This window comes from Primulina tabacum, chromosome 3, assembly GCF_025594145.1.
Source record: "Primulina tabacum isolate GXHZ01 chromosome 3, ASM2559414v2, whole genome shotgun sequence".
In the NCBI taxonomy this organism is placed as follows: domain Eukaryota; kingdom Viridiplantae; phylum Streptophyta; class Magnoliopsida; order Lamiales; family Gesneriaceae; genus Primulina; species Primulina tabacum.
The window spans coordinates 46365889-46389993 of NC_134552.1; the positions used below are offsets into that span (position 1 = coordinate 46365889).

The 24105-nt window shown below is 36.6% G+C and overlaps 1 protein-coding gene across 1 annotated transcript; it reads left to right on the plus strand.

Moving 5' to 3' along the window:
- Positions 1-12623: 12623 nt before the first annotated feature.
- On the plus strand, positions 12624-13394 carry LOC142539153 (histone H2A). Its single transcript, XM_075644428.1, has 2 exons — positions 12624-12881; positions 13018-13394. The coding sequence occupies exons 1-2, from the start codon at positions 12672-12674 to the stop codon at positions 13267-13269; spliced, it is 462 nt and encodes a 153-aa protein (XP_075500543.1). The 5' UTR covers positions 12624-12671; the 3' UTR covers positions 13270-13394.
- Positions 13395-24105: the final 10711 nt, after the last annotated feature.

Genomic DNA, 24105 nt, shown 5'->3' on the forward strand with positions numbered 1-24105 from the left:
CATTCACATCACAAGATCAAGTTAAATATCTACAACATGATCCATAGTACAAGTCTAGTACAAAAGAAAATCATAATAAACTATTGTTCATCGACTACATATCAAGTCATGAAGATCAACTCTACTTCTGGGTCCGAATCTCCACTCTAAACTCAATCTCTCATACTCTTCTCGACCTTGATCATGTCCCACCTATTGTCATGCACACATACAAACCCAACAACAGCCGGATAACTCCGGTAAGAAATATATTCCAAGTATAAACAACGTATACATGCCATTATAAAAGCATATAACAATTGTAAAACAATATGCATCGTAGTCTACGAAAGCATAAATCGATATAAAGCAATAAATCAAACTCTTTGACTCATAATCTTGATTCGACTCTTATCTAGGGATCCCGGTTCGAATAAGAACGTAACAGTCTCCCATCTACTCTTCCCAGCTAGATGGTTGTACGTCCTAGACTTTGGCCTTCTATATCGAATCTCTACAATAGAAGTCGATCTACTCCTAAGCACATCGATATAAACCAAATGTCCAGTGACTTGGCACCTCTGCCAAAGACATGGCACATCTGCCAAAGACTCAATACATGCTTTGCTATAAATCAATAGACTAAGCATATCAATCTCATGAATTGCAAACATCAAAGCAATTACAATAAAGTATGTGGTTTTGGAAAACTCAAGCTATCTCTGACTCGAGTCGTATCTTCCCGTTTTAACATTGATTTATACCTTTCTTTTGTCGATCTGACGAAGTCGAAGTCTTGAATTCGAAGCTTTCAACACTCAATATGGCAATGACACTATTGAGGAGTACAATATCAATATACAACCCAACACAAGAATTCTCAATCTAATCAACTTTCGACGGCCTAACGGCACAATCTCGATATACCCAGCAATACAATATCAACCGATACAAATCACAACTCATAATCGATAACAAACACAATTCCAATACCAAATCTATTTATTCTCAATCAAATCAAATATGAAAAATGATAACAATTTCATACGGTGTCTGTTCTTCAATCTGATTTCGATTATACAATTAGAACAATCTCAGGAACAGATAATATAGATCAAATCATGATTCCTTCAATACATTATTTTCAAACCATGCTGAAAAGAAAATAAACTCACGTATTCTTGAAGCTCTTGTCGAGAGTAGCACGGTATCAGACTCGAATTGAAATTCTGACGGTCGGATCTTGCGTAAATCAAATTCTAGTACATGAAGAAACTTACAATTCTTTCATGGAGTCTTTCGGCTTTTCTCTGAAAATTCTGAAGGAAAATCGAGTAAGTTATATCTTATATGCATGGCAAGGACAAATGGCTAATTCTATGTGATGCACGTCTCGCGCATATGCACGACCATTCTCGGCGCGCATAACACTTCAATTGCTCGCGCATATGCGCGCCCTGTCTTCGCGCATATGCGCGAGACCTACTGTCTCGGCACTCTTTCTCTTCACATGCTCACGCATATGCGCGCCCTCTTCTCGCGCATATGCACGAGGTCTTCTGCCTTGCTCGCGCATATGCGCGGCTCGTTTCGCGCATATGCGCGAGACCTTCTGTCCTCGCACAACACAATATCACATGCTTTACCAAATCTGGTCTCGGAGTGGTCCTTCTATAATTACATCAATACATAATCAATAATCTCATATTAACAGAATAAAATCTCGGGCATTACAATTCTCCCCCTCTAAGATCTGATTTCGTCCCCGAAATCACAGGCAATCAAAGCACATACAAGAAGGAGTATATATGTAGCCTGATACACACACATATATAACAGGTAGCCAGATTCGCTTTCTTGAGAACCAGATCCTCCTGAAGTTCTTTTACTAGAACTTGGTGAAAAGTTATTTGTGGTTTTGGATTTCGACACTAGTTGCACTAGAAGCTCAATTTGCTCCTAGATAAGGAATTCATCCGCCCTAGTTTCTCTTGTGTATTTCTTCGCTAAAACAGACAGTTCCACTCTCCTCACTAAATTTGTTGTTAAGCTTTTCCATCTAATTGATAATTATCCTTTTACACTCGAAATTATACTATTGTTTGTAAAAATTCATGCGTAATTATTTTAACTATCGAACAATTGTGGATCAGGGGCCACAACTAGCTAGAAATTTGTGTGAAAATCGAAAGAAAAAGTTGGTTTTGGTACAATAATTACTGAATGAATGGAGTGTGCCAAGGCACACAAAAGCCCCCATTCGTACAAGAATGACCAACTGAGATTTTTTTTTACCTGAGTTGATTTTGGTGTAGCAGCAGTAGGAACAATGGCCGGGTTGAAGAGACGCATCCCCTCCAAAGTGGGAAAGTTAGTGAGATCTCTCCCGGATGATGAAGAGGAGAAGAATGAGCAAGCTCCTGAGACAACGTCTGTTAGCATAACTAGCTTGCCATAACAACGCATCTTCACAGACCAAGAACTACGAGATCACCCCTTCTATTCTGTAAAATATGATGTAACCAGCATGAGACAACAAAGGGTGGATAAAAATGACGCTGATTACTGGTACATTTTTATGTACTTAATTAAATTAACTCAAGTGTTGAATTAATTAAACATTAGTGGACCTAATAGAGTCCAAATAATTAAATTATTAGATTTGATTACTAACTATTTTGATAATCAGATATACTTCCTTGAAGAATCCCAGAACAGGGTAGTACTTCAAATAATCCGATGGATGTTATCTGGTCATGTCTGTACGTCATCTTGTACGGATTCGAATACGGATCATTCCTTGGACGGTTGGTGCTAGAACGAAAGTTTGGTTCTAGGTTAGGTTCTCCTCGCTGAGAGCTTTCCAACGCATACTTTTAATAGTAAAAATTCCTCCTGGATCAAAAGTTATGGCTAGATCTTGAATTTGATATTTTAATTTTTTCATTTCAGCAGGTTCTAGGCGATACGGTGCCTTAGAGATCGGCACAGTACCAGGCATCAATTCAATGGCAAATTCCACCTCTCGCTCGGATGGGATACACGTAATTTTGACGGTGCGAGCAAACTAAACACAATATTCAAATTAATGTAATATTTAATAAAATCAACATTTTAACATATAAAAGTCCAGGTGAAACTCTTGGCATGATAATAAGGTTATTACAAAATGGCAACCCCTCTCAAACTTACTAAAGGTCGCTTGAGCACGAGACTAGCATCTGTGATGTTGTGTACTGTGTTTCTTGGTAAGGGCAACATAAGATCCATGCCAATGAGCTTGTCCACCCAAAATGATATTCGATGATGAAAGGCTTACAGAACTTGGCCCAGAAATAGTTCAGCAGACTGCAGATGTGGTGGTCAAGATCCGAGACAGGATGAAGACTGTCCAGAGCCATCAAAAAGTTATGCTGATAAGAGCCAACAAACGGTACGATAACAACTGAAATAATGCTCGAGCAACTGATTAAGAGCTCAACTGATGAAGAGCTCAGCTGACCAGTTCAACTGAAGCAGTGATTAGATTGGTATTTAGCACACAGGCAAACACTAAACATCAAGTAAGGGCGGCTAGCAGTTAAGTACAGAAGAAGACAAGGCCTCCAAGAGAATGCAAGTTTTGGTACAGAAGTTCCTATAAAAATGGGAAACGTTCGTATCTTGATATTGATTCACAAAAAAAGCTATAGTTTTCAATCCTTATAAAGCAACCATCATAGAAAACACGGGCGCCTTTTTGTTTGGGAATGAAATTATGCCCCAAACTTGACCGCCCCACGCCGGCGACGGTTTTCCCTTAAACCGTCGCTATTACCGAATCTCATTACAATGACCCCTGTACACCTGAGTAACAGGTTGCTTCGAGCGTGAATAGTACAGAACCCTCGGCGCTCGCTTAGAGATTCTCCGGTCAGGACTGAAGTAAACCTGGCTCGAAGAGAAAGAAGTCCTTCGCCTATCTTGGAAATGTCCACTCGAAACCCAACTCTTTCAACACTTTTATCCATATCCCGCTCACATACTCAATCTGGTAATGACAATATCTAGGAATACAATATCAATACACCACTCAAATCAATACTGGATATAATCATAACTCAATCTAATTTTGTTTCAAAGAACCAGAAGAAGGGCCGAGAGTTTTGTAGAAGTGGGTGTATGCATGTTTATAGGAAATTTTGGGGAGACCATCCAAAAACAACCGTAACCCACGCAGCGCCAAACAAAAATGATAATTCACACGAAAATGGAACATGTGTGTTCATAGGAACCCTAACTTCTAAATTCATTTAATTTACACTAATTTTTTTTTCTCTTTTCCCGAAAACTTTTACTCACATCAATGAAATAACTCTGGAAATTTCTGTCTCATATCTGATTCAGTTTCCCAAGTAGCTTCTTCAATGCCATGACGACTCCACTAAACTTTCACAAGCGGTATAGTCTTTGTTCTGAGCTGCTTTTCTTTACAATCGAGAATCTGAATCGGTTTCTCAAAATAACTCAGAGTTTTATCAAGTTCTGCCTCGTCTGGCTGAAGAACATGAGAAGCATCAGGAAGATATTTCCGCAGCATAGATACATGAAAGACTTCATGTATACAAGATAGAGAAGGCGGAATGGCGAGTCAATAGGCAAGAGTACCTATCTTCTCCAGAATCGCATACGGCCCAATATAACGAGAAAATAATTTCCCTTTCTTGCCAAATCTTCAAAAATACTCTGTCTCCTTGATCGAATTCTAACGGTCGACGTCGAATATCTGCATATTTGGCCTGTCTATCCTGAGATGTTTTCATTCTCTGCTGAATCAGCTTCACTTTTTCAGTCATATCTCGAATCATATCAGGCCCAAGTTCAGGTACCTCAGATATCTCATCCCAATAGAGAGAGGATCTGCACTTCTTGCCGTACAAAGCTTCAAACGGAGCCTTTTCTATGCTCATCTGATAGTTGTTGTTGTATGAAAACTCACAAAAAGGCAAAGAATCTTGCCAATTAGTGCCAAAATCTAGTACTACAGCTCTCAGCATATCCTCCAATGTCTGGATAGCCCGCTCTGACTGTCTGTCTGTCTGAGAATGATATGCAGTACTCAAATGTAATTTCGTACCTAGAGCTTGTTGCAGACTGTGCCAGAAGTGCGAAGTAAATCGAGGATCACGATCTGATACAATAGACTTAGGCACACCATGCAATCTGACCACTTTTCTGACATAAATTCTGCCATCTGGTCATGTCTATATGTCATTCTGTAAGGAATGAAGCATGCTGATTTGGTCAATCTGTCAATAACGACCCGAATCGCATCACAACCTTGGGAGGATCGTGGTAGCTTCATAACAAAATCCATGAAAATGTGATCCCATTTCCATTCTGGAATAGATAAGCTATGCAACAGACCTCCTGGTTTCTTTCTTTCTGCTTTCACCTGTTGGCAATTCAAACATCTGGACACAACATCTGCAATGTCTGATTTCATTTTTTTCCACCAAAACTGTTTCTTCAGATCATTGTACATCTTTCTGCCACCAGGATGAACACTGAAACGACTACAGTTTGCCTCTGCCAAAATCTGGTGTTTCAAATCTGAAACTTCTGGTACAACAAGTCGATTATTCATATACAGGACATCATTACGAACCTGATATTCTGATTGATGCCATGATCTGACCATCAACATCGAGTTCTGAACATTCTGATCAACCTTCTGTGCTTCTTTGATTCGAACAATCAACTCTGGTTCAACTTGAATAACATATAATCTCATAGGTTGACAATTTGTCTCAAATACTAATCCAGAAAGACAGCAATCTTCAATCAAATTCGAAACACCAATCGTCTATAAGGATAAAGAACATACCTTTTGACTCAGTGCATCAGCTGCTGCATTTGATTTTCCAGGATAATATTTGATTTCACAATCAAAATCTTTCAATAAATCAAGCCATCTACATTGTCTCATATTCAATTTTGACTGTGAAAATATATATTTCAAACTCTTGTGATCAGAATAAATCTCAAATTTCTTACCGTATAGGTAGTGTCGCCAAATCTTCAGTGCAAATACGATGGCAGCCAATTCAAGATCATGAATCGGGTAGCGAGTCTCATGTGATTTCAATTGTCTCGAGGCATAAGCAATAATATGTCCTCGCTGCATCAAAACACAACCTATTCCTCTGTGAGAAGCATCACAATAAACAACAAAATCACCAGTACCTGACGGAATAGTCAACACAGGAACACTGGTTGGGCTCTTCTTCAACTCTAGAAAGCTGGATTCACATGCTTCTGACCAAATAAAAGAGGCATTCCTCTGAGTCAACTGAGTAATCGGCTTAGCAATACTAGAAAAATCTTTAATGAATCAATGATAGTAGCCTGCTAAACCCATAAAACTGCGTATCTCTGGCACCGATGTCGGTCTAGGCCAACTAATCACAGCCTCAACTTTGCTAGAATCAACAGAAATACAATCTCCAGATATAATGTGTCCCAAAAATACAACTTGTTTCAACCAGAATTCACATTTAGACAGCTTTGCATACAATTTCTCAGCCCTCAGAATTCTCAATAAAGTTCTTAAATGCTCAGTATGATCAATCATATTCTTTGAATAAATTAGAATATCATCAATAAAGATAATCACAAAATCATCAAGAAATTTCTGAAATATACGGTTCATCAAACCCATAAATACAGCTGGAGCATTCGTTAACCCAAACGGCATGACTATAAACTCATAGCCATACTTGGTTCTGAACGCTGTCTTCGGTATATCAGAATCTCTGACTCTCAGTTGATGATATCCAGATCTCAGATCGATTTTGGAACAAACAGAAGAACCCTGCAACTGATCAAATAAATAATCAATACGAGGCAAGGGATATTTATTCTTTATCGTAGCCTTGTTCAGTTGCCGATAGTCAATGCAGAGTCTCATCGAACCATCTTTCTTTCTACAAACAGTACTGGAGCACCCCAAGGAGAAACACTCGGTCTGATGTAACCTTTGGCCAGTAAATCTTCTAACTGATCTTTCAATTCAATCGGTGTCATTCTGTATGGAGTTTTAGAAATAGGAACAGTACCTGGTATCAATTCAATACTGAAGTCTATTTCTCGGATTGGAGGCAAATCCAGAATCTCATCTGGAAAGACGTTAGTAAACTCACATACCGCTGGCAGATCTGCCAATGACGGGCTCGATTTCAGTACGTCTACTGAATACACAAGGAATCCCTCTGCTCCTTTCTGTAATAATCGAATCATAGACAAAATATATATCAAAGAAATTCTAGCTCTAGAACCCTTACCGTAAAATTTCCATTCATCATCCATCTCAGGTCTGAATCTCACAATTTTCTGGAAACAATCTACGGTAGCTCTGTACTTGGTCAGCATATCAATACCGATAATGCAATCAAAATCAGACAAACCGAGTACAAAACAATCTAACTCAATCTCATTCCCATCATATTGCAGTATACAACGTTTAACAGATTTTACTGATATAATACCTCTCCCCAAAGGTGAAGAGATAGATACTACATTAGATAATGACTCAAAAGGCAAATCATGTATCAATGCAAAGCGCTTAGATATAAAAGTATGGGATGCACCGGTATCAATCAATACATAAGCAGAGTAACCACAAAGAGAACAGTTACCTGCAACAACATCATCAGGTGATTCATGTGCCTGCTCTTCAGTCAATGCAAACACTCTGGCCTGCTGTCTCGGAGGCTGGCTAACAGTCTGGCTTCCTCCTGGCCTCGGCTGTGACTGAGTAGTAGGTGGTGGCTGGAAAGAGTTAACAGCAGATGATCGTCTATCAATCTGAGCCACTAATCCAGATGATTCTGATCCCTGGGATCATTGAGAACTTCGCTGTGGACAGACTCTGGCAAAGTGTCTCTGCTGTCACAGATGTTGCAACTACCAAATACTCCTTGACATTGCTCGGTAGGATGTCTTCCTCCACAAGTTCTACAATAGACCCTGGTGTAACTCTGGCTCTGTCGTGAACCACTGGAGCTTGATAAACTACTACCAGACTTCTTGAACTGTTTCCCTCGGGCTTTCAAATGATCTTTCTTTCCACTGCTACTACAGCCACTATCATATCTGGGAGGGGGTTGGTTGAATGGGACTGAGGGTTGTTGTTGTTTGGGTGCTGGAGCAACATACGAAGCTCCCTTCTGTTTAATCAAACCCGCTTATGCTCCTTTGGCTCTAATCAAAGCATCAGCAAAGTTATTCGATCTCCCAGCATTTACCAATGTAAAAATTTCGGGATTCAACCCATTGATGAACTGATCAGCAACAGCTTCATCATTCTCAGCAATATGAGGAGCAAATCGTAGCAAGGTAGAGAACTTGGCCACATATTCTTCAATGTTCAACTGACCCTGTCTCAGGTTGGCAAACTCTGCACCCTTGTCTTTTCTGTACGATACGGGGAAAAATCTTTGAAAAAATTCAGTCTTAAAGATTTTCCAAGTAATAATTGTACCTCAATACTCCAAAGCCCTCTTGGTTGTGAGCCACCAATTCTTTGCAACGTCATGCAATTGGTGCCCAATCAATCTAACTCTTCGTTCATCTGTGTAATCAAGTGAATCAAACAGCATTTCAATGTCATCCAGCCAACTCTCACAATCAATAGAATTCTCAGTGCCCTTCAAGGTCGGCGGTTTGAACGACTGAAATCTCTTCAGTAGTGTTTCCATGGGTGTCGCTGTAACATCCATCGGATTATTCGATGTACTACCCTGTTCTGGGATTTTTCGAGGAGGCATATCTGATTATCAAAATGGTTAGTAACCAATTATAACAAATCTGTTTCAATCCTTCTCTGATCATCGTACCTCTGATCAAGAATCGGTTTTGATTCATTTCTCAATAATACACGTTTCTAATCAAATCAGATAATCAGGTAAACATGTATTTTCAAGGTAATAAAACATGATTTCATCACAAAAGCAAGGAAAGAAAACTCAATCTACCCCGCTCACTCGCTTCTATTCCAGTATAAGGAACATAAAGCTACAGCTCTGATACCACCTGTTGTGGGGACCCGGACGCTAATTCATTCTTTTCAATCATCATTAGGAGTAAATGGATCAATTAATTAAATTGGGTCATACAATTTTTTTTTTTAAATGTTGAACACCTCATAAACAAATGTACAATTTTTTATAACAAAATAGGTCTCATCTCATTCACATCACAAGATCAAGTTAAATATCTACAATATGATCCATAGTACAAGTCTAGTACAAAAGAAAATCATAATAAACTATTGTTCATCGACTACATATCAAGTCATGAAGATCAACTCTACTTCTGGGTCCAAATCTCCACTCTAAACTCAATCTCTCATACTCTTCTCGACCTTATACAAACCCAACAACAGCCGGATAACTCCGGTAAGAAATATATTCCAAGTATAAACAACGTATACATGCAATCATATAAACATATATAAAAGCATATAACAATTGTAAAACAATATGCATCGTAGTCTACGAAAGCATAAATCGATATAAAGCAATAAACCAAACTCTTTGACTCATAATCTTGACTCGACTCTTATCTAGGGATCCCGGTTCGAATAAAAACGCAACAGTCTCCCATCTACTCTTCCCAGCTAGATGGTTGTACGTTCTTATTCCCAGACTTTGGCCTTCTATATCGAATCTCTACAATAGAAGTCGATCTACTCCTAAGTACATCGATATAAACCAAATATCCAGTGACTTGGCACCTCTGCCAAAGACATGGCACATCTGCCAAAAACTCAATACATGTTTTGCTATAAATCTCATGAATTGCAAACATCAAAGCAATTACAATAAAGTATGTGGTTTTGGGAAACTCAAGCTATCTCTGACTCGAGTCTTATCTTCCCGGTTTAACATTGATTTATACCTTTTTTTTGTCGATCTGACGAAGTCGAAGTCTTGAATTCGAAGCTGTCAACACTCAATATGGCAATGACATTATCGAGAAGTACAATATCAATATACAACCCAACACAAGAATTCTCAATCTAATCAACTTTCGACGGCATAACGGCACAATCTCGATATACCCAGCAATACAATATCAACCGATACAAATCACAACTCATAATCGATAACAAACACAATTCCAATACCAAATCTTTATATTCTCAATCAAATCAAATATGAAAAATGATAAAAATTTCATACGGTGTCTGTTCTTCAATCTGATTTCGATTATACAATTAGAACAATCTCAGGAACAGATAATATAGATCAAATCATGATTCCTTCAATACCATATTTTCAAACCATTCTGAAAATAAAATAAACTCATATATTCTTGAAGCTCTTGTCGAGAGGAGCACGGTATCAGACTGGGATTGAAATTCTGACGGTCGGATCTTGCGTAAATCAAATTCTAGTACATGAAGAAACTTACAATTCTTTCATGGAGTCTTTCGGCTTTTCTCTGAAAATTCTGAAGGAAAATCGAGTAAGTTATATATTATATGCATTGCAAGGACAAATGGCTAATTCTATGTGCTGCACGTCTCGCGCAAATGCGGAACCATCCTCGGCGCATATGCGCGAGACCTACTGTCTCGTCGCATAACACTTCAACTGCTCGCGCATATGCGCCCCCTGTCTTCACGCATATGCATGAGACCTACTGTCTCGGCACTCCTTCTCTTCACATGCTCGCGCATATGCGCGCCCTCTTCTCGTGCATCTGCGCGAGGTCTTCTGCCTTGCTCGCGCATATTCGCGGCTCGTTTCGTGCATATGCGCGAGGCCTTCTGTCCTCGTACAAGACAATATCACATGCTTTACCAAATTTGGTCTCGGAGTGGTCCTTTTATAATTACATCAATACATAATCAATAATTTCAGATTAACACAATAAAATCTCGGGCATTACACTATACAAGACACACATTTCGAGGAACGAATTCAAAGTCGCAACAGACATATTTGATGAGTCTTGATGCATGATCCCATTGCCTCTATAAATTCAAGACCAAGACCATCAACAAAAACACAACAGATAACAATACACAGAGAGAAAAAGAAAGGGCAGGCTCAAATTTTTTATAAGCTTATCAAAAGGGTTCAACCCAGATTTGAGGGAACACTTCAACGTATTTATCTGCTTAGTAAAGAAGCAAAATTCTCAATGTGTGAGAACACCTTCGTGTTGTATTATACAGAGAGTTGAGCTTATTGACTAGTTGAGTGAGTCTTGCATAAAGACGTAAAACTTGTGTATGTAGTCTTTGACACATAGACGTTAAACAAGTGTTGGCCGGAAGGTGTTGCCTTCAGTCTAGACTAGGAGTTCATTTAGGCAGTAGCGTAAGTCCTAAGCTAAGTGAGTTTGTACAAGTTCTTGTATAAATCAAAGTCTTCTTCCATTGGATCCTACCCCAGGTGGTAGAAGGGGTGACGTAGGAGCAGTTGAAGTCTCCGAACATCCATAAACATATCTTGTGTTATTTCTGTTTAACTGCTTGTTTTTGCTCTTAACTGATTTGATCAGTTCAGCTGATATCAATTCAGTTCTGTCCATAATTGAACTGATATAAACCAGAATTGATCCCATGTAATTTTCAGTTATTCAGTTGCACAAGATATAAAACTGATCAGTTTTCTTAACGAAAGATTACTTCGAATATTTTCCGCTTGGTTTGTAACCAAACTCGATTTAATTTATCGGTGATTTCATTCTTAGAACAAGAGCTATTGCAGCTCATTGAGAATATTGTGTTTCAAGAACCTTCCAAGGTGCCGAAACCGATCAATCATTATATTATCAATTTATTTTCCAAATTATTGTCATTAATATTGTCAATATATTTAATATCAATATATTAGACTTATTTCTTAATTTTTTTTATTGTATTTATTATCGATATTATTAATATTTTTTTTAAAATTAACTATTTATTTATTTCTTATTATTATTACTATTTTTATTTATTATTATATTTAGGTTAGGCAATTATATTTTAAATAGTGGGAATACTTTAGCCATTTCATAGTAAAACAAAATTAATCTATAATGTTAAAATTATATCAAACATTATGTTTTATATTCCATCATATTATTTATCAATATATTTTATTTTATAATCCATCTAAGACTAAGTCTCTTGTGAGACGATATCATGAATCTTTATATGTGACACGGGTCAACCGTACCGATATTGAAAATAAAAAGTAATACTCTTAGCATCAAAAGTAATATTTTTTCATGGATGACCCAAATAAGAGATCCGTCTCACAAAATACGATCCGTGAGACCGTCTTGCAAAAATTTTTGCCTTGATCTAATTGCTAATCATTTAGTTATCTCATCTAATTTATCAACAGAAGAGAAAATGGGCAATGCAAACAAAATTTTTTTCCTAAATACCTCGAAACGTTTTTTAAAAAAGGAGCCAAAATTAAACTTTAGGCGGGAGAGCTCTCTCTCTTACTCTCTAATTCAATTGGCTTATTTCAGAAGACGTGGATCTAGACCACATCATCCCAACACCGTTGATTATTTCAGAATCCAACGGATGATTTTTACCCAATTCGAAAACGGGACAGCAGTACCTCAGCTATAAAATGGCTCTCTAAACTGCAAAGATTATCCCTCGCGTTTCCCCTATTCTTACATTTCGTCTTCATCTCATGGAGGCCACCGGGAAAGTGAAGAAGGGTGCCGGAGGAAGGAAGGGCGGCGGCCCGAAGAAGAAATCGGTCTCCAGATCCGCCAGAGCTGGTTTGCAATTTCCGGTCGGTAGAATCGGTCGTTACTTGAAGAAAGGCCGATATGCGCAGAGGGTCGGAACCGGGGCTCCTGTCTACATGGCCGCTGTTCTTGAATATTTAGCTGCCGAGGTATGAAAATATTCTGCAGCGACGATCTTTCTGTACCTCCAGTTTTTGGGCTTATTTTGTTGATTTTCATCGTATATTTTCGTATGTTTGATCCAACATTTTGGGTACCTAAGACCATTTCGGTTCCTGATTGAAGGTATTGGAATTGGCTGGAAATGCTGCGCGTGACAACAAGAAGAACAGGATTATCCCGAGGCATTTGCTCTTGGCCGTGAGGAACGATGAGGAACTTGGGAAATTGCTGCATGGAGTCACCATAGCGCATGGTGGTGTGCTTCCGAACATCAATCCTGTGCTTCTACCGAAGAAAACTGGTGGGGAAAAGGCTTCCAAGGAACCCAAGTCACCTTCCAATGCTACCAAATCTCCCAAGAAAGCTGCTTCTTAGTTTCCTAAAATAGTATTCGCATCTCGTGTAAAATCGGATCAGGATTATAATTTGATAGATCTTTTTTGTGGTTTGGTGGTTACTATTCTTGGATTCAGTGAACGAAACACCTTGTTTTGATATTAGCTATTACAATCGATTCAAATTAAGTAAATCACATACGAACAAAGAATGATGAATGTATAAAAATTGATCATTTCATTGAAAAACATGGCCAATATTAACAGATTTACTCCATTAGACCCACCAATTATTTAATGTTCGGCAAGGATGGGAAGAATTTATTTGTCCATCGGTCCGGTTAAAAATACTGTATTTCTACACCAGACGTTGCATCTTCATTTTGTCATGCTTATCACCATGTCTACATTATGAAGAATAATTTGCAGCAGAACAAAAATGCCCTGAGTTACCACCAAAATTAAAATTTCACCATGAACAGAACCCAAATCTTATTTCAGCGTTCCATATTTTGAGCTGCACCAAATCTGGACATGAGACGATCCACGAGTTTCACGGTAGTTGGAAGTTGTATATGAGATAGGAGGAACCGAGTGGAGATTGTGGAGCCCAAATAAAGAAAAATCAATTTAAAACTTAATTTCTCTCAGTTTGTGTTTTTAACTGAAGTAGATGATATTCTTTGTTGATCTCCAAAACGAAGCCGCACGTAACTTGTGGGAATATTAAAATTGAGAGGGTCAATTTAGGAAATACACCGATGAACCATACTTATCCTACACAAAAATAATCATCCAGAACGTCATATATATTATCAATATATTGGAAAATAATATTTAAAATGTGTGTATTGAATATTTGAATGTTGAATATTCTAATGTTGAAAATAAGAGTTGTAAATATTGAAAATTAGTGTGATGATGTAGGTAATGATGTATTTTATTTTTGGATTATTTGTAAAGATTTCCTATAAATAGATATCTCATTTGTGAAGAAAATCACAATTGAGTAGATAGAAAAATATTATAAAGTGTGTAGTTTGGTAAATTTTGAGAGTTTGAGATTTTTACTTTTTACCATAAATTTTTACTTTTTCATAACACGTTATCAGCACGAAGCTCTAAAAGTCCTACATACTTTTCCAAGCTCCAAACAGAAGAAAAAGGTAACAAAAATAATTATATTTATTTTACTGTTATTTATTTATTGTGTATTTATTTAATATACAATATAATGTTATTATAAATTTTTCATAAACTTGTTATAAATTCTGGGAGGATGTTAAGACGACATCCCACACTCCCGGTAAGGGATACGACAAGTATAAAGCCTATAAGGTTTTTAAACAAAATAAATTATGACACTCATTATAATATTATGATATGATATACATAATTATTTAAACATGTCTAATATTATATATATCATATTATTACCATAAAATTATACAAATACATACCTTTATTTTTTTTGTACCCCAACGGTCATAAATGGTAAAAAACGGCTAGTTTTTGCCCTATAAATATGATCTCACAAACACATTCCATCACTCCAACTTTCTCTTCTTCTCTAAAAATTATTCATCATCAAATTTTTCGAAGAAAAAAGAAGATGGCTTTCTCAAGGATATTTTTAATTATTTTGATTGTCATACTCACGAGTCTTGTATTTATCGGAGAATATCATCCTCGTGCATTTTCTTTATTTTTACAAATACTTGTACTTGTTGTTTATCCGTTACTTTGTATTGCAATAATTATTAACTAATAAAATGCATCGTAATTTTTTTTAGTACCACCATGTCAAATTTAACAAAGCTCGAATTTGTTGCGCTCGACATCACGGGAAAGAATTATATGCCATGGACTCTAGATGTAGAAATGCATCTTGAGTCTTTGGGTCTAAGCGAGACCATTAAAGAAAATGGCATATGCACGTCACAAGAAAATGCAAGAGCCATGATATTTTTGCGTCGACATCTCGACGATGGATTGAAATGTGAATATCTGACTGAAAAAAATCCCATGGCTTTGTGGAAGGGATTAAAAGAAAGATTCGAACATATAAGAGAAGTTATACTTCCGACCGCCCGGGATGAATGGAATACATTGAGATTCCAAGACTTTAAAAAAGTCAGTGATTACAATTCGGCGATGTATAGAATAATCTCGCAATTAAAATTTTGTGGACATGAGGTCACAGAATCTGAGATGCTTGAAAAAACATTTTCCACGTTTCATGCATCAAATATTACTCTACAGCAACAATATAGAGTACGTGGATTCGCGAGATATTCTGAACTCATCGCCTGTCTTCTTGTGGCGGAAAAAAACAACGAGCTATTAATGAGAAATCATCAGTCCCGACCCACTGAATCAACAGCAATTCCAGAAGTAAATGCTGTAAGTAAAAATGAATTTAAACCTGGAAACCAAAATCAAATTCAAAGACAAGGTTTTGGTCGAGGTCGAGGTCGTGGACGTGGACGTGGACGTGGACGTGGAATTGGCCGTGGTCGTGGTCAAGGCCGTGGTTTTGAAAATAATCGAGATAGTTATTTTTATAACTCATCTCAAAAGAACGTCCCAAACCATCCACAGAAAAGGCATCATGAGAATACAAGTGTTAATGAGAAGCACTCAAAAAGATATGAAAGTTCTTGTTACAGATGTGGTACTCCAGGACATTGGTCCAAAGTTTGTCGAGCCCCTGAGCACCTTTGTAAACTTTATAAAGAATCATTAAAGGGGAAAGAAAAGGAGACCAACTTCACTGAACGCAGTGACCGTTTGAGTGATTCAACTCATTTTGATGCTGGTGATTTTATGAATGATTTATCTGGAAATGATCAATATATTGGTGGGATAGAAATGAACAATATTGTTGCTGCAGATTTTCTCAAAGATTTCTCTGAAAATGAACAATATAATGGTAGAATATAAATGTACAATAATCTATTTTTCATGTATTCATAGAATAATGTTTTATTGTATAATTATGATTTGTGTTATATTTAAATATATATTGCAAGTAATTTATTTCATTGCATATTTTTTTGAAGTTCAAATATGGAAAATGCTATGAGCAAAGCTGAAGTTTGCATACCCGATAGTGGTACAACGCACACTATCCTCCGAGATAAAAGATATTTCTTGGAACTAAAACCAACAAAAACAACGGTGAATACAATATCAGGTCCTGTAGACTTGATTAAAAGATGTGGTAAAGCACAATTTTTGTTACCTAATGGTACAAAATTTTTGATCAATGATGCTTTATATTCACCACAATCGAAAAGAAATTTGTTGAGTTTTAATGATATATATTCCCATGGGTATGATACTCAAACAATGAATGAAGGGAATGAGAAATATATGTGTCTTATCACATATAAATCAGGAAAGAAATATGTGATTGAAAAACTACCAATGCTCCCTACTGGATTGCATTATACACATATAAGTCTCATTGAATCAAACATGGTAGTTGATAATTCTTCGATATTTACCAATTGGCATGATCGATTGGGACATCCTGGTTCAACAATGATGCGAAGAATTATAGAAAATACACATGGTCATCCACTGAAAGACCAGAAGATCTTTCAGAATAATAAGTTTCAATGTAAAGCATGTTCTCTTGGAAAACTTATTATAATACCATCACCAGTCAAAATCCAAACTGAATCACCAATGTTTCTTGAACGTATTCAGGGTGATATTTGTGGACCAATCCATCCACCATGTGGACCATTCAGATACTTTATGGTATTGATTGATGCCTCCAGCAGATGATCACATGTATGTTTATTATCAACTCGAAATGTTGCATTTGCAAGATTACTTGCTCAAATAATAAAATTGAGGAATCAATTTCCCGATTATACAATCAAGAAAATTAGACTTGATAATGCTGGTGAATTTACTTCCCAAACTTTCAATGATTATTGTATGTCTATGGGAATCATTGTTGAGCATCCTGTTGCTCATGTACATACACAGAATGGATTGGCTGAATCATTGATTAAACGTCTGCAAATGATTGCTAGACCAATGATTATGAAAACAAAGCTCCCTATTTCTATATGGGGACATGCAATTTTACACGCTGCTTCATTAATTCGCATCAGACCAAGTGCATATCATAAATACTCCATTGCAGCTTGCATTTGGTAAAGAAATAGACATTTCTCATCTGAGAATTTTTGGATGTATGGTGTATGTGCCTATTGCACCACCGCAACGAAAGAAAATGAGACCTCAAAGAAAGGTTGGAATTTATATCGGTTATGATAGTCCATCAATCATTCGATATCTTGAACCTCAGACAGGCGACGTGTTCACAGCACGTTTTGCTGATTGTCATTTTAATGAGAAAATATTCCCAATGTTAGGGGGAGAACAGAAACATACCGAAAAGGAAATTACATGGTATGTATCATCATTGTTACATCTGGATCCAAGAACAAAACAATGTGAAAAAGATGTACAACAAATTGTACACTTGCAAAGAATAGCAAATCAAATACCAGATGCATTTGCAGACACAAAAGGGGTAACTAAATCATATATACATGCTGCAAATGACCCTGCTCGAATTGAAATTCCAAAGAAACAAATGGAAGTTACTCATGATGTCATTAAACGCCTGAAGCGTGGAAGGCCAGTCGGTTCCAAGGATAAAAATCCTCGAAAAAGAAAATTCATAGAGAAACACGATGATAACAAAATAAAGAATGACGTTTCTGAAGAAACACATGATGATCACAAAATAGAGAATGGTGTTCCTGAAGAAACACATGATGATGAAAATGTTCTGTCAGAACCACAAACTGACGAGAATCATGAAATCTCTATCAATTATATTAATACTGGAAAAATATGGAACCGAAAAGATATAGATGAAATTGATGATATATTTTCTTATAATGTGGCAATCGACATCATAAATGATAACGAAGATCATGAACCAAAATCTTTTGGTGAATGTAAAAATCGGCAGGATTGGATAAAATGGAAAGATGCCATCCAGGTTGAATTAACTTCGCTAAATAAACGTAATGTTTTTGGACCTATAGTCCTTACACCTGAAGGTGTAAAACCTGTTGGATACAAATGGGTTTTTATTCGAAAGCGAAATGAGAAAAATGAAATAGTAAGATATAAAGCTCGACTTGTTGCACAAGGTTTTTCTCAAAGGCCTGGAATTGATTATAAAGAAACGTATTCTCCTGTGATGGATGCAATTACGTTTCGGTATTTGATTAGCTTGGCGGTATCTGAAAATTTAGAAATGCGTCTTATGGATGTTGTTACACCTTACTTATATGGATCACTTGATAGTAATATATATATATGAAAATCCTTGAAGGATTTAAGATGCCTGAAGCACAAAGTTCAAAACCCAGGGAATGTTATTCTGTGAAATTACAAAGATCATTATATGGGTTAAAGCAATCAGGTCGAATGTGGTATAATCGACTAAGTGATCACTTGATGAAAAAGGGATATGTAAATAATTCAATATGCCCTTGTGTTTTCATTAAGAAAACAACATCCGGATGCGTAATTATTGTTGTATATGTTGATGATTTAAACATCATTGGAACGAATAAAGAAATTCAAGAAGTTGTGTCATACTTGAAGGAAGGATTTGAAATGAAGGATCTTGGAAAAACCAAGTATTGTCTGGATTTACAAATTGAACAAAAAGAATGTGGAATGTTTGTTCACCAGACAAATTATACAGAAAAGATCCTTAAACGTTTTAATATGGATAAAGCAAATCCTTTAAGTACTCCAATGGTTGTTAGATCATTAAACATAGAAAATGATCCATTCCGTCCATGTGAAGATGATGAAGATATTCTTGGTCCAGAAGTACCATATCTAAGTGCCATCGGTGCCCTTATGTACCTTACAAATTGTACAAGGCCTGATATATCTTTTGCCGTGAATCTGTTGGCAAGATTTAGCACATATCCAACAAAGAGACACTGGAACGGAATTAAACATATATTCCGTTATCTACGAGGAACGACACACTTGGGACTTTTGTATTCAAAAGATGCTAATCCAAGTATAATTGGTTATGCTGATGCTGGATACTTATCTGATCCACACAAGGCACGTTCCCAAACTGGATATGTATTTACTCGTGGAGGCACTGCAATATCTTGGCGTTCTCAGAAACAAACGCTCGTAACAACTTCATCAAATCATGCCGAGATTATTGCACTACATGAAGCAAGTCGTGAATGTGTGTGGTTAAAATCAATGACCCAACATATCCAAATTTCATGCGGATTATCATCTGATGAGAAGCCTGTGATACTATATGAAGATAATGCTGCATGTGTTGCTCAAATGAAAGAAGGATACATAAAAAGCGACAGAACTAAACATATTCCTCCTAAGTTCTTCGCATTCACCAAGGAGCTTGAGAAGAATAGATGTATTGATGTTCGTCACATTCAATCAAGTGAAAACTTATCAGATCTCTTCACAAAGGCACTTCCTACGTCAATATTCAGAAAGCACATATATAATATTGGGATGCGCAATCTACGAAATTTGTGAAGAATTGTTCGTATCATGATCATCATCACAAGGGGGAGTATTGGAAAATAATATTTAAAATGTGTGTATTGAATATTTGAATGTTGAATATTTGAATGTTGAAAATAAGAGTTGTAAATATTGAAAATTAGTGTGTGATGATGTAGGTAATGATGTATTTTATTTTTGGATTATTTGTAAAGATTTCCTATAAATAGATCTCTCATTTGTGAAGAAAATCACAATTGAGTAGATAGAAAAATATTATAAAGTGTGTAGTTTGGTAAATTTTGAGAGTTTGAGATTTTTACTTTTTACCATAAATTTTTACTTTTTCACAACACAATATATATTATTTATCTCTTACCTCATTTCATTATTCCTATTATTAAATATCCACAAGTTATCTCATTCTCGAACCAAACAGTAATTAAGTGTAAAGATTTGAATACGTTAGTTATTGTGTTAATACTGATATAAATTTTTTTCGCACTCAAAGAACCGTATAAATTTAATTTTGTTTGACGTTCAAAACGTTTTTTGGCTTTCGTGTAATTTAAATAATTAATAGGGTATTTAGAATATTTACTTTTGCGTTTACTTTTGCGTAAATGCCAGCTCCAACTATTTCGATTTTTAAGTGGAGATAGTCCTTATTTTAAATCTCTACTAACAAATATTTTTCTTTCTTCAATCGTCTAATCAAGTCCACGATCAGACACGAGATTCATGTATAGATAACATTAGAGATGTAAACGAAATTTGCATAAAGATTCAATCACCACGAAGCGATGTCGATCCGACGATGATATGGTAGAGTTATGATTGTAAGGTTCAAAATACAATAACGTAACCTAACTGCATGCGAATTTAGAGAAAAATGGAAAATGACTAATTAAATGGTTTAATGACATGAATTAATTATGATATGCATGATTACATGTTTAAAAATAAGTTTTACTTTTATAATTCATAAAAACTTTGTTTTAAAGGTTGTTCGAGACTAGGGGTGTCAATTTGGGTGGGTCGGGTCCGGTGGAAGCATATTAGTACCTAAAAAAACCTTAACCCGAACCCAACCCGAACCCGAACCAACCTGAAAATAGCGAACCCAAACCTGAACCCAGAGTAACCCGGTTAATCTGAATAACCTGTGTAACCCGACTAGATACAATATCACTGGATGGCAAGGAAATTTAAAATGTTTTTTTAATTAAAACATTATAATTTTTTAATTAACTTTTACAAATAAAATTAAAGATAATTTGATAGGATCGATTAACGTAACAAGAGTGTTTAGAAGGGGGGTTGAATAAACACTCACAGTTAAAACTGGTCTTTTCTAATTTTGAGTTCAGTTTGGTGACAAACTGATTCTCGGAATCTTGTTGGTCAATGACAATCAGTTAAACTAAAGTAATTGAGGAAAATAACTGACTGAAAGATAGAATACGAAACTGAAATAAAGTAGGCAAGGGTTGTTTCTGGATGTTCGGAGAATTTAATTACTCCTACGTCACCCCTTCTATCTCAAAGATAGGATCTCCACTCAAAAACTTTGATCAAATACAAGAATTGTACTGACCCACTTCAGTTTGGAGTTAACACTGCCAAAAACTGAAACTCTTAGTTTAACAGAATGTTCTCAGTGCGTAACTGATCTTAGCACTATCGAATTTCAACCATTATTACAACTTGCTAGTGAGCTCAAATTGTAGCCTTTACTGCTACGAATATATCAAGTAAGAGTGAGCTAAGATTTTGACAGAGTGACAGCAAGCTTTTGAATAGTGTTGACTCCCCTTTTTCCTTCAGCTGTTCTTCTGTCATATTTATAAGCTTCTTTTCTCCAACGGTAACTTGAGATGAATTTTAATCTTTGTATCCGTTGATTTCTACTTGATTATTACTTGGACATTGTTTGCTTCATTTATTGTGATGCGGCGTCTTAATTGCTTTCGCCGAAATGCGTTTTTCTAAGCTGTATTGATTGAAGTGCGGCGTTGCAATCTTCTATGTCTCTTGACGGTTGAATGTTCTTTCCCGAGACATGTTTAGTTGAAGGGTGCTTAGCATACGACTGAATATATCAACTGATCAGTTTCCAACTGATCAGTCTTCTTTATTAGATCAGCTGATTTCAGTTGTTAAGTCCAGTTGCTGAGTTCAATTTACTCGATCAGTTGGTTCGTATTTTCAGTTGGTTCATATTTTGTCAAACGCCGGAATTTAGTTTCCAACAATTTCCCCCTTTATAGTGTTTGACAAAACTAAGTAAATAATAACTGAACATCTGAGCTCATTGTAGATAAAATAAGAGATTGAATTTGTTGAACTGAAATGGATCTTGATTTAATAACAGCTGAATCTAATAATCTGATTAACTGCTTCTGCTGTTTCTCAAGATGCTCTTTGATCTTTGATTTCTTCCCCCTTTTTGTCAAACAAATCCATCTTCTCAGATAATTTTCGAACGTTAGTGGAAAGAATTTTGACATCTGCGGAGATACTTGAGACAACAGTTTGTAAACAAGTCTGTAGCAATTCCATTTTATTAGAAACAGAAGTTTCCAATCGCTCAACTCTTTGACTGATTATATCCTGAGTTGTATAGAGACTTTGAGCTAGACCTCTGTTATTCTTCATCTCAAGTACAGTTCGGGTAAGAGACTCTATGTTTGCTTGAATGACTTTCAGTTTTGCGGAGTCATATTCAATTGAAGAATCCAATTTGACAGTATGAGAGAATTGTGTGGATTGAATTTTCTTGATTTCAGTAATCATTTGCTGCATATTGTGCTGCATATTCTGGATTTCTTCAAGAACAAGATCCATTTCTGTGGATTGAAGAGGAGGTGACTGATTAGATGTTCTTGGTTCATGTGAGACTTGATCAAAGACCACCATGGTCCTATCAGATAATATCGTTTCATAAACAGTCTGTGCTAGAATGTATGTTGCAGCAATTTCTTCGTGAATTTGAGGTGGTGAAAGTGGATTTTGATCAACAGATAACGCTTGGTCAGTTTCCACTGGTGCCTCTTGTTGAGAGTTTACTGAACTTGGTTCTTTCTCCTTTGTTTGAATGAGCAATCGACTCACCACATTTTCAGCAACTGCTTGATCTGGAGATTTTTCTAGTTCATCAGTTTGAGTGAATTGTTCAGCAGAGATTTCTGGCTGAACTGGTGCTTCTTGTTGTTCTTGCATTGAATCTGGGACTGGCTCTTCAGCAGCAAGTGGTTCAACTAGTTCTTCAGATGGTATCTGAACTTCTTGTTCTGGTTGTTCAGTTGAAGGAGCAACTGATTCAGAATGTATTTCTACTAGCTGAGCTTCCAGAGCTATAGCCTGAATGATTTCATCAATGTTTGCAAAAGATAGTTCAGTTTCAGAATACAACTGATGTTCAACCTGAGAAGATTGAGGCATATCCTGAACTGGCTCTTCAGCAACCGGTTGTGGAGATGGCTCGTTCTGTTGGGAGAGGGATTAATCTTTTTCTGCATTTGAATTGGAGGATTTGTCAGGAAGAACCAATTCCTGACCTTGTTCCCAAAATCTGATTTCCCTTTGTAGACCACTGAGATCTGTGTCCAGTTGGGTGATCACAGCTCTATCATTATATGCAGTTGGACCTGTGGGATTGTAGTTGGATTTCAGCTTTGCAACCATTCTAGTCAGCTTTTTGGCTCGAATTTGATTAAAAAAATATTTTTTCCTTTCCAATGCCTGGCCAATAGTAGCAGCTTTGACTATTTTCAGCACAATTGCTTCAAGTTTAATAAACTTTTTCAGTTGGGATTTGTGCTACAACTCTTTGGCAAAAACTTCAGTCCTAAAACTCTTCCAGCTATCAAAAGATTTTAGTTTCGATGTGGCAAATGCATTTACCTGTTCCCAAACCAGGTCAATGTGAGTTTGGATGGTATTAGATGGCCTTGGTTCTTCAACTAGCTTGCCCTTTCCTTTTTCAGTTGTGAGAATGTGAGGAATATCCAAACCAGAGTGAGTGGTTTCCACTGGTTCCCTCAATATAACATCTTTAGATCTGGCCCGAGGCAAAATAGTAGGCCGATTTACATGAGTCAAAGGAGCTCTTACCTTAGCGGGTGCCTTTTCTTTAGTAACTGAATCATCAGGTGGGACTACCTGCAAAGGGGTAGCCTGAATAGGCTGTTGGGCAGCTGATTGAGTAATTTTCTCAGTTGGAATAAATTCCACCGCTGTTATTGGTTTAGTTCTTTGCGTTCTTGGTCTCTTGACAAGTTTAGGAGAAGGAGTTTTCTCCGAATCTGATTCACTGATAATCAGTTTT